Raw genomic sequence first — 15,362 nt, 5'->3', positions numbered from 1 at the left:
CAAGCCGTCATGTGGGTTGGAGTGAGACAGTATAGCACCCATGTGCGGAAACTTAATGGGCTTTTCCAATTTTTGGGGAAATTATTTATTCATTTATAAAGTTCTGCAACTTTCTTTGACAACAAGAACGAGATTTCGCCTTACTCATTTATTCATATTTACGGTATTTGAATCCTTGTTACAACAATTTTTATGGTCACTATTTGGCAGTATTTCAATGGTCTTTGTGTAGCATGATTTATATGGGATCTATATGGCAATACTAGAAAAAAAAAGTCTTTGGTGCAATTTCTGTGAGAACTATATAGCAGTATTTCTATAGTCCCTATGAGGCGTCATTTTTATGGCAGCATTCCCTTTCATTTTGTTTGCCATGATTTATCTGGGCACAGTATTGCAGCACTTATATTGTCACTGGCACGGTATGGCAGTGCTCTTATTGACCCTATTTGGAATAATTTATTTGATAACTGTATGGCAGTATTTCTATGCACCATGTTTGCCGCAATGAAATCTCTCCGATTCAGTTTACCACAATTTATATAGGCACGGTGTGGCAGTACTCATGTCCCCCCTGGCAAAATATAGCAGTACTCTTCTTGACCCTGCTTGGAACAATTTATTTGAGAACTGAATGGCAGTATTTCTAGGCATCCTGGTTGGTGCAATTTACATGAAGACTCTTGGATTCTGCTTGCCATGATTTATATGGGCACTGTATGCAGTAATATGATCGATGCTTATGTGTGGGACTAGGGCCATATTACCATGTTCCACTTTGCACATGATTTTGAAGGTTTGGTATTTCTTTGAGAAATAAATGAGATGAAGGTCCCTTTTACAGGTCATCCCACCACTTTTGGATATAAAGTAACTCCCTGAAAGAGCCAAGCACTCGAGAGATTCTCAAAAGATGAAAAAAATCGGTCTCTACTACAGATGAGCAAATCGATTCGATGCAAATAGAACACATGTCAATTTGTTAAGGATTTCCTGAACCCTATGAAACTGAACAATCTGCATTTTGATTTGAGTAAATTACCTAAAATAGCTGCCGATATTTTACACATTACAGAAGATTTCATCAGCCAGAGAAAGCTCTCATGACCTCGAGCATGGCGTGGCAGGCTTCACCTTAATACCGTATCACTTTACAGCACAGCCATATCAGGAAGGGATTAAATAGCCAATATAAAAGCCAAGGCAGGGAATGCAGCTGCCTTTTTTTATGGTGAATCTGGATAGTGAGAGGAAGTCACATCTCAGCCAAAGAGATAGGGAGAAAGCCATAAAGCGCTGAAGAAACTGTACAGATAGTGTGTGACAGTACAGCAGTGACTCAAGATTAGTGAATGAAGAAAACAAAATAGTGTCATACACATCTCTTCAGGGCATTTGTTGGCTTCTGAATAACTGGCTATCGATTTTAGGAAAAATTTGGTGAATCTGGCGAATTGAATTTAAAAAAATTTGCTCATTTCTAGTCTGTATCAATTGTATACCAAGTCCAGAATGAATATCCATTCCATACAAAGAAGAGATCCAAAAATAAAATTAACTCAATTTATTTCAATATTTAAAAGAAAAAATGTACAAATAAAAAACAAGATGTCTTGATACAAGAAGACGACACCACACAAAAAGTTCCACAGTGATTCAATAAATTACGCAGGTATGTGGCAATATATCCACAGTAATAATCCAATGCAGCATATAAATGGGAGCAAATAAATATGTAGAGAGTAAAAAGTGCACAGTACTGTTAACCCAAAAAGGATATCATTAACAGAGATAAAGTTCCATAATGAACTAAATAAGAATATGTGTGCAAACAAAGCATAAGGACACCATATATAATACCAAATTAATAGAATCAGTAGCACCAAATAGTAGAGTCCACTAAGAAAGGATGGAAGTATAAGACAAGCCAACTACTAATGATAGCAACAGACAACCCAAAGTATAATGCTAAATGCTGTCCCTGATCCAAACAGTGTGGAGGGATATAAGTCAAAGTATGGTAGTTAATGGCATATATTGGGCTCTATTACCTGGCAGTGCAATGTGGTGGCATCCACTCACCCCGACGCGCGCTTTGCTATCAGCTTCTTCCAGGAGCCCAATATATGCCATTAACTACCATACTTTGACTTATATCATTCCATACTGTTTGGATCAGGGACGACATTTAGCATTATACTATGGGTTGTCTGTTGCTATCATTAGTAGTTGGCTTCTCTTATACTACCATCCTTTCTTAGGCTGGTTTCACATTTGCGTTTTTTAGCGCTGGAAAAAAACGCATACCTGCGCATGCGTTTTTCCCCCTATATTTAACATGGGTGCGCATACCTGCGCGCTGGTAAGCGCATGTATGCGATTTTCATGCGCTGCGTTTTTTTGGGGTGTGCGTTTGGATTTTCCAGACGCAGCATGTTGCATTTTTTGGCCCTGCAAAAAAGCGCATGCGCACATATGCGCACGTTTTGCGCTAAAAATGGCCATTATAGCCTATGGATGCGCATACATGCGCACTGGCATGCTCATGTATGCGGTTTTTTGCACATGCGTTTTTTTTTTAACCATGGAATTTAGGGGTTTAGGGTTAGGGTTAGGGTCAGGGTCAGGGTTAGGGTTGGGGTTAGGGTCAGGGTTAGGGTTAAGTATGGTTTGGTTAAGGGTCAGGGTCAGGGTTAGGGTTGGGGTTAGGGTCAGGGTTATGGTTAAGTATGGTTTGGTTAAGGGTTAGGGTCAGGGTTAGGGTTAGGGTCAGGGTTAGGGTCAGGGTTAGGGTTAAGTATGGTTTGGTTAAGGGTTAGGGTCAGGGTTAGGGTTAGGGTTAGGGTCAGGGTTAGGGTTAAGTATGGTTTGGTTAAGGGTTAGGGTCAGGGTTAGGGTTAGGGTTAGGGTTAGGGTCAGGGTTAGGGTTAGGGTCAGGGTAAGGGTTAGAGTCAGGGTTAGGGTTAGGGTTAGGGTCAGGGTTAGGGTTAAGTATGGTTTGGTTAAGGGTTAGGGTCAGGGTTAGGGTTAGGGTCAGGGTTAGGGTTAGGGTTAGGGTTAGTTAGGGTTTAGGGTTTGGGTTAGGGTTAAGTATGGTTTGGTTAAGGGTTAGGGTCAGGGTTAGGGTTAGGGTCAGGGTTAGGGTTAGGGTTAGGGTTAGGGTCAGGGTTAGGGTTAGTAAAGTCATGGTTTGGGTTAGTGTGAGGGGCCAACTAATGTTGGAAAAAAACGCAAACGCGGTAAAAACGCACTAAAAACGCATACAAACGCATAAAAACGCTGCGTTTTTTTCATGCATGCTCATAAAAATGCTTGAAAAAAACACAGCAGTTGTATGCTTTTGTATGCGTTTTTTCAATGCGTTTTTTTGCGGGAAAAACGCGCTGCAAAAAAAAGCAAGTGTGAAACTAGCCTTAGTAGACTCTACTATTTGGTACCACTGATTCTATTCATTTGGTATTATTGCTGAGTATATGGCATACTAATGCTTTGTTTGCACAAATATTCTTCTTATTTAGTTCATTATGGAACGTTATGCTTGTTAACTACTTTATATCCTTTTTGGTTAAAAGCACTGTGCACTTTTTACTCTCTTTACATATTTATTTGCTCCCATTTATATACTGCATTGGATTATTACTGTGGATATATTGCCACATACTTGCGTAATTTATTGAATCACTATGGAACTTCTTGTGTGGTGACGTCTTCTTGTATTGAGACATCTTGTTTTTTATTTGTACGTTTTTTCTTTTAAATATTGAAATAAATTGAGTTAATTTTATTTTTGGATCTCTTCTTTGTATGGACTTGGTATATTAGTTAAGTGAAGTGTCATCTTTGATTTTTTCTTTGGACGATTATTATTAATGTATCAATTGCTTGTAGAAAGTAATGTAGAATATCTATTTAATGGTCCATGTATGCATCCAAAAAGGTGGAACCAAGTCAAGTATTTCGTTTTAATGTCTAACAATGGAAAAGTTGCGTTAATACACCAATCAAAACCCATCAGCACCGAATCGCTTGTGCACAGCCATAGCTAAAATACAATTTCACTTCTGTTCAACTCCATGGTGGATAGTCTTCTTTCCGATGATGAAGGTCTACTTACCTGAAAATCTTGATGACAACCAGCTCCAAAAGTTACAACTAGTATGAGATTGAAGGTTCACCCACTGGCTGGAAAACCAAAAATTCACTAGTCAAACCAAGGTCTTAGACTAAATTTTTGAAATTCTTATATTAATCCGAAAAAACTCATTTACAATCAATCAATGTTTTCCAACAAAAACACAACAACGCCCCATGTTCCCAACCCCATAGCAATAAAGTCCAGACAATAAAGAACATCTATCTAAATATCAGTTTCTCGAAAGCTGCAACAGTCTGTGAGGTCGTACATTTGATACTCTAGTTCTGTAAAGTCATTAGAAACACCCATGGATATGGACTCCACCTCGCTCTTGTAGGTCGCCGACACGTTGCTTTTCGTTGAACCGTTCCTTATTTTATTAGAGAGGTTGTTCATTTTCTCCTTCAGTTGAGTAGAAGAGTTTCGGAATGGAGAGATGAGTTTCCAACCGTTGAACTCCATGCTCTTCCGTCTAGCAGCAATTCCATGGTTACCCGGGTTGAAAATAAAAGAGGAGTTTACGGAGGAAAAGCCCGTGGCTTGTTCTGCATCTGACCCCCTCCTGGAACTGGTCATGGAAGTTCTCCATTGATGGTCGTAGACTCTCCATAGAGGACGCCGCTTTCTCCGGCAGCGGCATCTCAGAAGTCTTATGAAGGCCCTTTTAAATTCCTTGCTGGAACATGGGTAGATAATAGGGTTGACACAGCTGTTAAAATATCCCAACCAGAAGATGACTTTAAAGACGCCATCAGAAGGTCTCAAAGACGGGAAGAACGATCCTGAAATTACAGAAAATAAAGAAACATGAGAAGTAGTTCAGTCATACAGATAAGGATCTAAAGACATTGCACAAGAATAGAACATAACTGGATTTTCTTTCACAAACAGTGCCACTTATATCTACAGGCTGTGTGTGGTACTGCAACTCAGTCCCATTCATTTTAACACCAGATTAAAGAGATAGATAGGTAGATAGATGGATAATAGATAGATAGATAGATAGATAGATAATGTACAGAGATGGATAACAGACTTGCATGAAATTTTTGCCACAGTGCCTAAAACTCCAGTACGACATAGAAGAACTTAAAGTATTTCCTCACTGTTGCCCATATCATGGCAGTGATGAAGCGCCATGTTTGTTCCTATCGGTATTACATAAGCCCGTGTGTGTTGACGTTGGCTGTACCTTTATTCCACAGGCTCAGTTCAATCATAACAAAGCAGCAAGGAACGGTTTAAGTCCCATATTGTTTTTCCAAATATTTAATTCTCTTAACGGCCTGGCTGCTCAGTTTCTTAGATGAAAGGAACAGCAATGACCTCCTCTCCACTACCCCAACAGTGAATGCGACAACTACCCGACATGGGGCGTGCAAACAGCAAAACACAGCAGGGCACGCACAGCTCAGAACTGCTGAATCCCAGACGGAGTGTGAAGATTACATGTTCTGAATAGAAATATTTAACTCACAACTACTTCAGTCAAATAACATATGTACTTATTCATAGGGGCAGTATTATAGTAGTTATATTCTTGTACATAGGGGCAGTATTATAGTAGTTATATTCTTGTACATAGGAGCAGTATTATAGTAGTTATATTCTTGTACATAGGAGCAGTATTATAGTAGTTATATTCTTGTACATAGGAGCAGTATTATAGTAGTTATATTCTTGTACATAGGGGCAGTATTATAGTAGTTATATTCTTGTACATAGGGACAGTATTATAGTAGTTATATTCTTGTACATGGGGCAGTATTATAGTAGTTATATTCTTGTACATAGGAGCAGTATTATAGTAGTTATATTCTTGTACATAGGAGCAGTATTATAGTAGTTATATTCTTGTACATAGGGGCAGTATTATAGTAGTTATATTCTTGTACATGGGGCAGTATTATAGTAGTTATATTCTTGTACATAGGAGCAGTATTATAGTAGTTATATTCTTGTACATAGAGGGCAGTATTATAGTAGTTATATTCTTGTACATAGGAGCAGTATTATAGTAGTTATATTCTTGTACATAGGAGCAGTATTATAGTAGTTATATTCTTGTACATAGAGGGCAGTATTATAGTAGTTATATTCTTGTACATAGGAGCAGTATTATAGTAGTTATATTCTTGTACATAGGGGGCAGTATTATAGTAGTTATATTCTTGTACATAGGAGCAGTATTATAGTAGTTATATTCTTGTACATAGGAGCAGTATTATAGTAGTTATATTCTTGTACATAGGGGCAGTATTATAGTAGTTATATTCTTGTACATGGGGCAGTATTATAGTAGTTATATTCTTGTACATAGGAGCAGTATTATAGTAGTTATATTCTTGTACATAGAGGGCAGTATTATAGTAGTTATATTCTTGTACATAGGAGCAGTATTATAGTAGTTATATTCTTGTACATAGAGGGCAGTATTATAGTAGTTATATTCTTGTACATGGGGGCAGTATTATAGTAGTTATATTCTTGTACATAGGGGGCAGTATTATAGTAGTTATATTCTTGTACATAGGGGCAGTATTATAGTAGTTATATTCTTGTACATAGGGGGCAGTATTATAGTAGTTATATTCTTGTACATAGGGGGCAGTATTATAGTAGTTATACTTTGTTCACAGAGGGAGTACTATAGTTTTATCTTGTATATCCTTAAATAGTACTGTATTTTTATGTTTTTCTTACTCAACAGGGTATTAGTTTTGTTATCACATTTAGCTCAGATTTTAGGCCATAATTTGGCTCATAACCCATGCATTTTTATGTATTAATCAGTTATATTTATTGCTCTATGGACGGTTATTTCAATATTGACTAGATTTTCTTTTTAAAGTATAGGTTTGCCTTGTAAAACATGGAACAGTAATAATTTTCAGGGACATTTCCAAGTTTGTAATACTTGTCCTTTAGAATCAATATTTTCAGAAATGTCTGTGGTTTCTTAGGACTGGATCACAGGACATAACGATCCCTCCAATTATTTATATTAGACTTGTTTCTCGACATCATGTCATCTTCCCCAAATCTTTATAGTGCAGCTCCATAATTCCTATATATTCAGGTGTATGGATGTAAGAGATAAAGAAAAAAATCATTTTAAAGGTAATGACAACATGGCAATGATATTGCAATTAAAGGGGCTTGCTTGTCGCAGACAATTTTTTTTTAATATATGAGAACCGTCACAGTGACACTTATCACCCATCCAGGCAAGTCAGGCTCAAGTTGGCAAGAATAAAGCAGTTTACTGCCCCTCGATCTGGATCGTAGCGGAATAACAGAATACTTTTTTAATTTTCTACGGAAGATCCACGGCAGGTGGTTAAACAGTTTTCTGTGCTACTTTTATCTTTAAATTCTCTCATCCAATCAGAAGAGCCAAAAAGGATCAAAGAACAAACTTTCCAGACAGTGAGATTCCTTAGAATCAGGACTTTTTCGATGGCGTCATGGTGGTGGGCTTCGCTTTTTCTCAGGTGGGGTGGTTTCATTATGGCTGGTAATTTAAATTAATATGTTACATAACTGTCTTAAAGGGTTGGTGTAGAATCAAGAAACAATAGGTGAAAGGTGGCAGAGGAATTATCAGTGAAGTAATGTTTCATTTATTAATTTATTACATCAACCCCTCACTGGGTGTTTTTTCTCAATACCGTGCAATCTCTTCAATTTCAAGGAAATCAGTGCTAGTGACTTGAGAGGAGAGAAAACGAACTTAAAAGTTCAGGGTTCGTACCGGAGTGTTCGGCGTTTAAGAGAGAGAGGATAGTGAAAGACAGAAAGAGATGAAAGAGAGAGAAGAGAGAGACAGAGGGAGTGAGAGAGGATAGAGACAGAGGGAGAGAGACAGAGAGGAAAGAGAGGGGAGAGAGACAAAGAGCGTGAGAGAGGATAGAGAGAGACAGAGAGAAAGAAAGAGAGGGAGAGACAGAGAGAGAGGAAAGAGAAACAAGAGATAGAGACAGAGAGTGAGAGAGGATAAAGAGACAGAGAGAGGATAGAGACAGAGAGAGAGAGAGGAAAGAGGGAGAGAGACAGAGAGCGAGAGAGGAAAGAGAGAGGGGAGAGAGGGAGAGACAGGGAAAGAGAGAGGAAAGAGGGGAGAGAGGATAGAGAGAGAAAGAGAGAGAGAAAGGATAGAGAGCGAGGGGATGAAGTTCGGTTTTTGTACTGGAGTGTTCTGTGTTTATGAGAGAGAAGAGAGAGGAGAGGGGATTAAGTTTGGGGTTAGTACTGAACTGTTTGTTTAGGAGAGAGAAGAGAGCAAGGAGAGCGAGAGAGGAGAGGAAGGGGATTAACTTTGGGGTTTGTCCCGGAGTGATTGGCGTTTAGGAGCGAGAGGAGAGAAGAGAGCGAGGAAAGAGGTGCAGTGGCCATAGCAGCGGAATGTGTCAGTGCCTGCCAAAGACTAAGAGGAGACTGATATGTCATGGACCTCTATACCCCACTGTGGACATGTCCCTATCCCCAGACTAAGAGGAGCCTGATACATCATGGACCTCTATACCCCACCCTGGACATGCTCCTATCCTCTAAAAGGAGCATGATATATCCTGGACCTCTATATGCCTCTCTAGCACCAACCCCCATCCCCTATTTTTACCATTGGATTTGGCAATGCTAATATTTACTTAGTCCTGCCAATAAAGCTCATTTGAATTGAATTGGAAAGAGAGGAGAGAGGGGATTAAGTTCGGGTTTCATACTGGATTGTTCGGCGTTTAGGAGGGAGAAGAGAGAGTGGAGAGAAGAGAGAGAGGGGATTAACTTCAGGGTTCGTACCGGAGTGTTCGTTGTAATGTATAATAATTAGATCTGTCTCTTTAAGCAAGCCAGACTTATGGGACTTGGGGGGTGGAGACAAGAGGGATGAGAAGGGAAGTTTCAGTTTCACTTCTGTGTAGCATGGGAATGCAACTGTTATGCTGTGTGCTGGAGGACGAAGAATAAAACATATCTAAAGTTCAATACCTTGAATTCTTCATAACGTGTGGATATTACAACTGGCGACGAGGATGGGATATAATCACCTACTGCTGTGAGTACGGACTCTATTTTACCGCTTCACACGCCAGCACCACTGAGAGACTCTATCATGGCTGACTATTTACACACATTCCCACAATTTGAGATGACTGATGTCATTAATCTCTCCCATAACTGGAGAAAATGGCTAAACAGATTTGAGAATTTCCTAGAAGCCATGGACATAAAGGAGGAGAAAAGAAAGAGAGCTTTGCTCCTGCATTGTGCAGGCACAGGAGTCTATGACATATACAGTACGTTACCTGCAGCAGAAACAGACACATACAGCAACTGCACTAAAGCTCTCACTGGCTACTTCAACCCCAAACAGAACATCAGATATGAAAGATATAAATTCAGGATTGCCAAGCAGCTTCCAGAAGAGTCCATAGACACTTATGTCACACGGCTGAAAGAGTTAGCACATGGATGTGCCTTTACAGATGTAGATGATGAAATCCGAACTCAAATAATTGTCACCTGCTCGTCTAATAACCTAAGGCGTAAGGCTCTGCAGCAGGATATCTCTCTACATGATTTGCTCAAAATGGCCCGTGCTATAGAAATAGCAGATCATCAGGCTACTGTAATGGAGAATGGGGATAAATTACATGTGCATAATCTCAAACAGAAAAATTTACCAGACAAACAAGCCCAGAAACAGAAGAAATGTTATAGATGTGGACAGGATTTCCCTCACCACCAGAACAAATGTCCAGCTATGGGACAAACCTGCAGTAAATGTGGAAAAGGGAATCATTTTGCAGCTGTTTGCAAATCAGCGCACTACAAGCCTCCGCTGCCTATGACAAAATCTGCAGATGTAAAAGTGATAAATCAGGACACAGAAGAAATGTCTGCGACTGAGAACTATGTGTTCACTACCTCTGTCACTGGTTCAGTACAGTCTCCCTGTGTTACACTCTCAATCTGCAACACTGACATTACCTTTACAATAGATACAGGAGCTTCAGTGGATATCATAGATGGCACTACATATGAACAATTGAAAACAAGGCCAGTCTTACAACAAGTGCAGACTAAAATCTTTCCTTATGGATCTAAAACACCTCTAGCTATAATGGGACAATTTGATGCTGAAATTAGATATAAAGAAAACAGGCAGAAAACCACTTTCCACACATTACAAGGATCGGGAGGCTGTCTTCTCAGCTATCACACTGCCTTGGAGCTAGGGCTCATCCAGATTATTCATACCATAACTGACCCTGCGGATATGGATGTACAAACTATGGTGAACAGCTTTCCCTCCTTATTTAGTGGTTTGGGAAAACTAAAGGACTCTCAAGTACACCTTCATGTGGATGACAATGTTCGTCCAGTAGCCCAGCCTCACAGGCGTATTCCATTTCACCTGAGACAGAAGGTAGTAAAGGAACTCCAATTGCTCATGGATGAGGACGTTATTGAAACTGTTACTGGTCCCACTCAGTGGGTCTCTCCACTTGTGGTAGTTCCAAAACCAAAGACTCCTGATCAAGTGAGACTGTGTGTTGACATGCGCCTGCCCAACACCGCTATCCAGAGGGAAAGACATCTCACCTACGATTGATGACATTATTCATTTATTAAATGGAGCCACCGTCTTCTCAAAGCTCGACCTCAATAAGGGATATCATCAATTAGAACTGAGTCCAGAGTCCCGATACTTGACCACATTTTCCACCCATGTGGGCCTCAGAAGATACAAAAGATTGACTTTTGGAGTCTGCTCAGCAGCAGAAATTTTTCAGGATGCAATAAGGAGTGTCATTCAACACATCCCAAATGCCTTTAATTACAGTGATGACATATTGGTTTTTGGTAAAACTCAAGCTGAGCATAATCGTGCTCTATATGATATCTTCGAATGTCTGCTTTCTGCTGGACTCACTTTAAACAAAGAGAAGTGCGAGTTTGACAAGGGCTCACTAGAATTCTATGGTCACATCTTCTCGGCAAAAGGAGTACAACCAGACCCCAAGAAAGTGGAAGCTATCAGAACAGCCTCAATTCCACAGGATGCCAGTGAAGTGCGTTCTTTCCTTGGAATGGCAAGTTACTGTGCTAGATATATTCCGAATTTTTCAACAATCAGCAATCCACTACGGGAACTTACAAAACAAAGTTGTATTTTTCAATGGTCTCAAGACTGTCAGGCCTCTTTTGAAACAATTAAAAATCAACTCTGCTCGACAACCACTATGGCTTATTTTGATCCAGCTCTTCGAACTGAACTGATTGTGGACGCCAGTCCCATGGGACTGGGTGCCATTCTAGCGCAGTACAAGGATAACAATCAAAATCCTCACATCATTTCTTATGCAAGTAAGAGTTTAACAAACACTGAAAGAAAATATTCTCAACCTGAAAAAGAAAGCTTGGCAGTTGTCTGGGGATGTGAACACTTTCACTTATTTCTCTATGGAGCTCCCTTCACCATTGTCACAGATCATCAAGCACTTCTTACAATTTTTGGAAATCCCAGAGCTAAAATGTCTGCACGAATTGAACGATGGGGCCTACGTCTACAGGACTACAACTATAAAATTGTTCACAAACCTGGAAAATACAGTAATCCGGCTGATTATCTTTCAAGACATCCTACTAATGATGATATACCTGTGCATTCCTCCATTGAAGAATACCTACGTTTTGTTACAGATCATGCCGTGCCAAAAGCACTTTCTCTTGATCAATTTATAAATGAAACAACAAAAGACAAGACACTCTGTGCCCTAATACAAATCATCCAAAATCGAAGGTGGCATGAAATTCAAAAGGAAAAATTTCCTGATTCTGAGATTGATCTGAAAGAGTTAAAACTATTTTCAAACGTACGTGAGGAATTATCAGTCACAGAAGAACACCTCATTCTTCGAGGTACCAAACTAGTTGTACCTAAGACTTTGCGTAATTTAGTCATACAGATAGCACATGAAGGTCATTTAGGAATTGTTGGCACAAAGAAATTACTCAGAGAAAAAGTGTGGTTCCCTAATATGGATCACTTGGTGGAAGAAAAGATTAGACGCTGTTCTACTTGTCAATTAATCACTCCATCATCAAACTTAGAGCCATTACAAATGTCTCCATTACCCACTGCTGTCTGGGAGGAAGTGGCAGTCAATATATATGGACCATTGCCAAATGGCCAATACATTCTCGTAACAATTGATGAATATTCTCGATACCCTGTCATTTCATTTATCTCTTCAACATCTGCTAATAATGTCATACCAGAGCTGGACGACATTTTCTCGGCATATGGTATTCCAAGAGTGGTCAAAACAGACAATGGACCTCCCTTCAATGGACATGTGTTTACACAATTTTCTGAATACTTGGGATTCAATCACAGGAAAATCACACCTTGCTGGCCGCAAGCCAATGGAATTGTGGAACGTTTTATGCGCACTCTGGGGAAACGCATCAAGGCAGCGAGTCTGGAGCACATCCCACTGAAACAGTCATTATACAAATTCATGCGTAATTACCGCAATACGCCACACTCCACTACTAATGCTGCTCCAGCTCATTTAATGTTCAGCAGAACCCTGCGTATACGTCTCCCTGATGTGACCAGCCATCCCCGACCGAGTGACTCCTCAGTGAGATCCACAGATTTCTCCAACAAACAAGCCATGAAAACGTTATGCAGACAGAAGGCGAAGGACACAGTCAAGTGCCATCGAAAGAGGGGATGTCGTGGTGGTACGTCAAAGACCAACCAACAAGACCTCACCTGTATATGGTCCTGCAAAATATTATGTTACTAAAAGGAAAGGTAGCATGATCACAGCTGAACGAGATGGACACTCCATAATGCGAAATTCTTCATATTTTAAAGTCATACCGCAGAATGATGACAATGAACTCTCTTTGGTGGAAGATTTGGTATCCGATGGTGGAGAGGATCAACAAGAGGTAGCTGGTCCATCAACAATGAACCCTCTCAATGAGCCCAGACGTTATCCTACACGAGAGAGAAGAGCTCCATCGAGGCTTATTGAAGAAGTGTAACTACAGTCTTGTTTTGTTTTGTTTTTTTTTGTGTGTTTCTCTGGTTTTGGAATTGAACAAATAAGACAAAACGGACATATGATTTCTTTGGACGTTTTCATGTTGTTGCATTTATCAGTAATATGGGTTACTTGTATATAAAAAAAAAAAAAAAGGGGATGATGTAATGTATAATAATTAGATCTGTCTCTTTAAGCAAGCCAGACTTATGGGACTTGGGGGGTGGAGACAAGAGGGATGAGAAGGGTAGTTTTACTTTCACTTAAGGTAGCATGGGAATGCAACTGTTATGCTGTGTGCTGGAGGACAAAGAATAAAACATATCTAAAGTCAATACCTTGAATTCTTCATAACGTATGGATATTACATTCGTCATTTAGGAGAGAGAGAGAGAGAGAGGAGAGAGGGAGGGGATTAAATTCGGGGTTCGTACCGGAGTGTTTGGAGTTTAGGAGAGAGAAGGGAGAGAGAGAGAGGACAAAGTAGATTAAGTTCGGGGTTTGTACTAGAGTGTTCGGCATTTAGGAGAGAGAAGAGACAGAAGGGAGAGAGAGAGACAGGAGAGAGAGAGGAGATTGAGGGGATTAAGTTCAAGGTTTGTACCAGAGTGATCAGAGTTTAGTAGAGAGAAGAGAGGGAAGGGAGAGAGAGAGGAGAATAGAGAGAGAGGAGAGAGAGAGAGGAGAGGGAGGGGATTAAGTTCGGGATTTGTACCAGAGTGTTCCTTGTTTAGGAGAGAGAGATGAGAGAAGAGAGGAGAGTGAGAGGAGAGAGAGGGGATTACGTTCGGGGTTCATACTGGATTGTTTGGCATTTAGGAGAGAGAGGACAGAGAGAGGAGAGAGAGGGGATTAAATTTGGGGTTCGTACCAGTGTTTGTAGTTTAGGAAAGAGAGAGAGGAGAGTGAGGGGAGAGAGGGAGAGAGAGTAGAAAGAGGAGAGAGAGGGAATATTCCTGGTACAAAGTTTGGGTTGCCATTCTTGTCAATGGTGATCTGGCTCAAGTTAGGGTACAGTTCCGGTACCAGAACCGGAACTTCCAGGGGTCCGCTCATTCCTACTAATGACAGGATATCTGACATGATCTCTTTAAGGAAAAGTATCAACTAATTTTCATGCACAACCAATCATATGCCTTAAAGCTCAAAATGATGCTTATATCCCATTCTTAAGTAATCTAATTCGAAAACAAACAATTAATCTCAAGGTTCCGCTTTAGTACAGCAGGATAAGCTGAGAGGCTCAAAGAAAAGCCCAAATGTATCGGTAAAGAAATAAAAGGCTGGAAATGTTTCAGATTTCCATATTGAGGTTGTAAACTTTTGTGACAACCCGTTATGTATTCTTGCTTTCTCTACATTGAATATTAGGATGGCGGAAAGGACGAGATACATTATGTTAGCGGATGCTGCGCTTCCGTAGAAAGAACTCTACTAAACCAGTCATAGTTGATTGAGCTCTTTGTTAAAGGCGCTAGATTTAAAGGGATCAGCTGATTTCAGAGCAAATATCTAGTATTAATATTGTAGTGTCTTCACAAGGCATACCTTTTAAGAAATACAGGTAGAAAAGACCTCAAAACTATATGTGTGCTGCTAGAATGAAGGCATTCCTTGGATTATGATCATGTGATTGCAGTCTGTTTACCTCTTTATGTTGCCTCCATGTGGCGCTTTAATTTACCTATGTGAAATGGCATTTGATTGGATATGTCTTAGTGATTCTACTGAAAAAATAAATAAATAAATAAATGAAATTAGACGCACACACAAGTAATCTATGGTCTGATAGATTTCCATTGTCTCCTGTTTACAGTAATTCACCGTCCATAAAAGCGTCACTATATCATTTTTTGCTTCATATAAAATGTATTATAACTGATACATTTTAACAATGTGGTCATGAACCCTTCGACCATACAGCCAGGACACCGTGCTATTCCTTCCTGCTGCAATACTATGATTACTTTTTTTATTATTTGTAAAAAAAATAAAACAAACCAGCCATAGAATTAAAAATCAAATGCTTGATTGCTCCATGTGATCTATCCAATCCACGGGGCGATATCTCAACAACAAAATCACTTTTTCAAGGCTACAGTCTTGATTTTAAAAACATATTAAAAGCCAAGGCTGGCCGTTAGTATGAAAATATATAAGTG

At 39.7% G+C, this 15,362-nt stretch overlaps 1 protein-coding gene across 1 annotated transcript in view; it reads right to left on the bottom strand.

Annotated features, from left to right (window-relative positions):
- Positions 1 to 3,867: 3,867 nt before the first annotated feature.
- The window catches only part of ADRA1D (adrenoceptor alpha 1D), a 178,717-nt gene continuing 167,222 nt past the window's right edge, over positions 3,868 to 15,362 (bottom strand). The window contains exon 2 of the mRNA XM_073586720.1: positions 3,868 to 4,917. Coding sequence (XP_073442821.1) covers positions 4,358 to 4,917 — 560 coding nt within the window. The 3' untranslated portion in view covers positions 3,868 to 4,357. The remainder of the gene's footprint in view (positions 4,918 to 15,362) is intronic.

The sequence above is a fragment of the Dendrobates tinctorius genome, unplaced genomic scaffold (genome assembly GCF_039654945.1).
Source record: "Dendrobates tinctorius isolate UK_male_01 unplaced genomic scaffold, ASM3965494v1 ptg000095l, whole genome shotgun sequence".
Lineage (NCBI taxonomy): Eukaryota > Metazoa > Chordata > Amphibia > Anura > Dendrobatidae > Dendrobates > Dendrobates tinctorius.
This window is presented reverse-complemented; position numbering and strand designations above follow the sequence as displayed.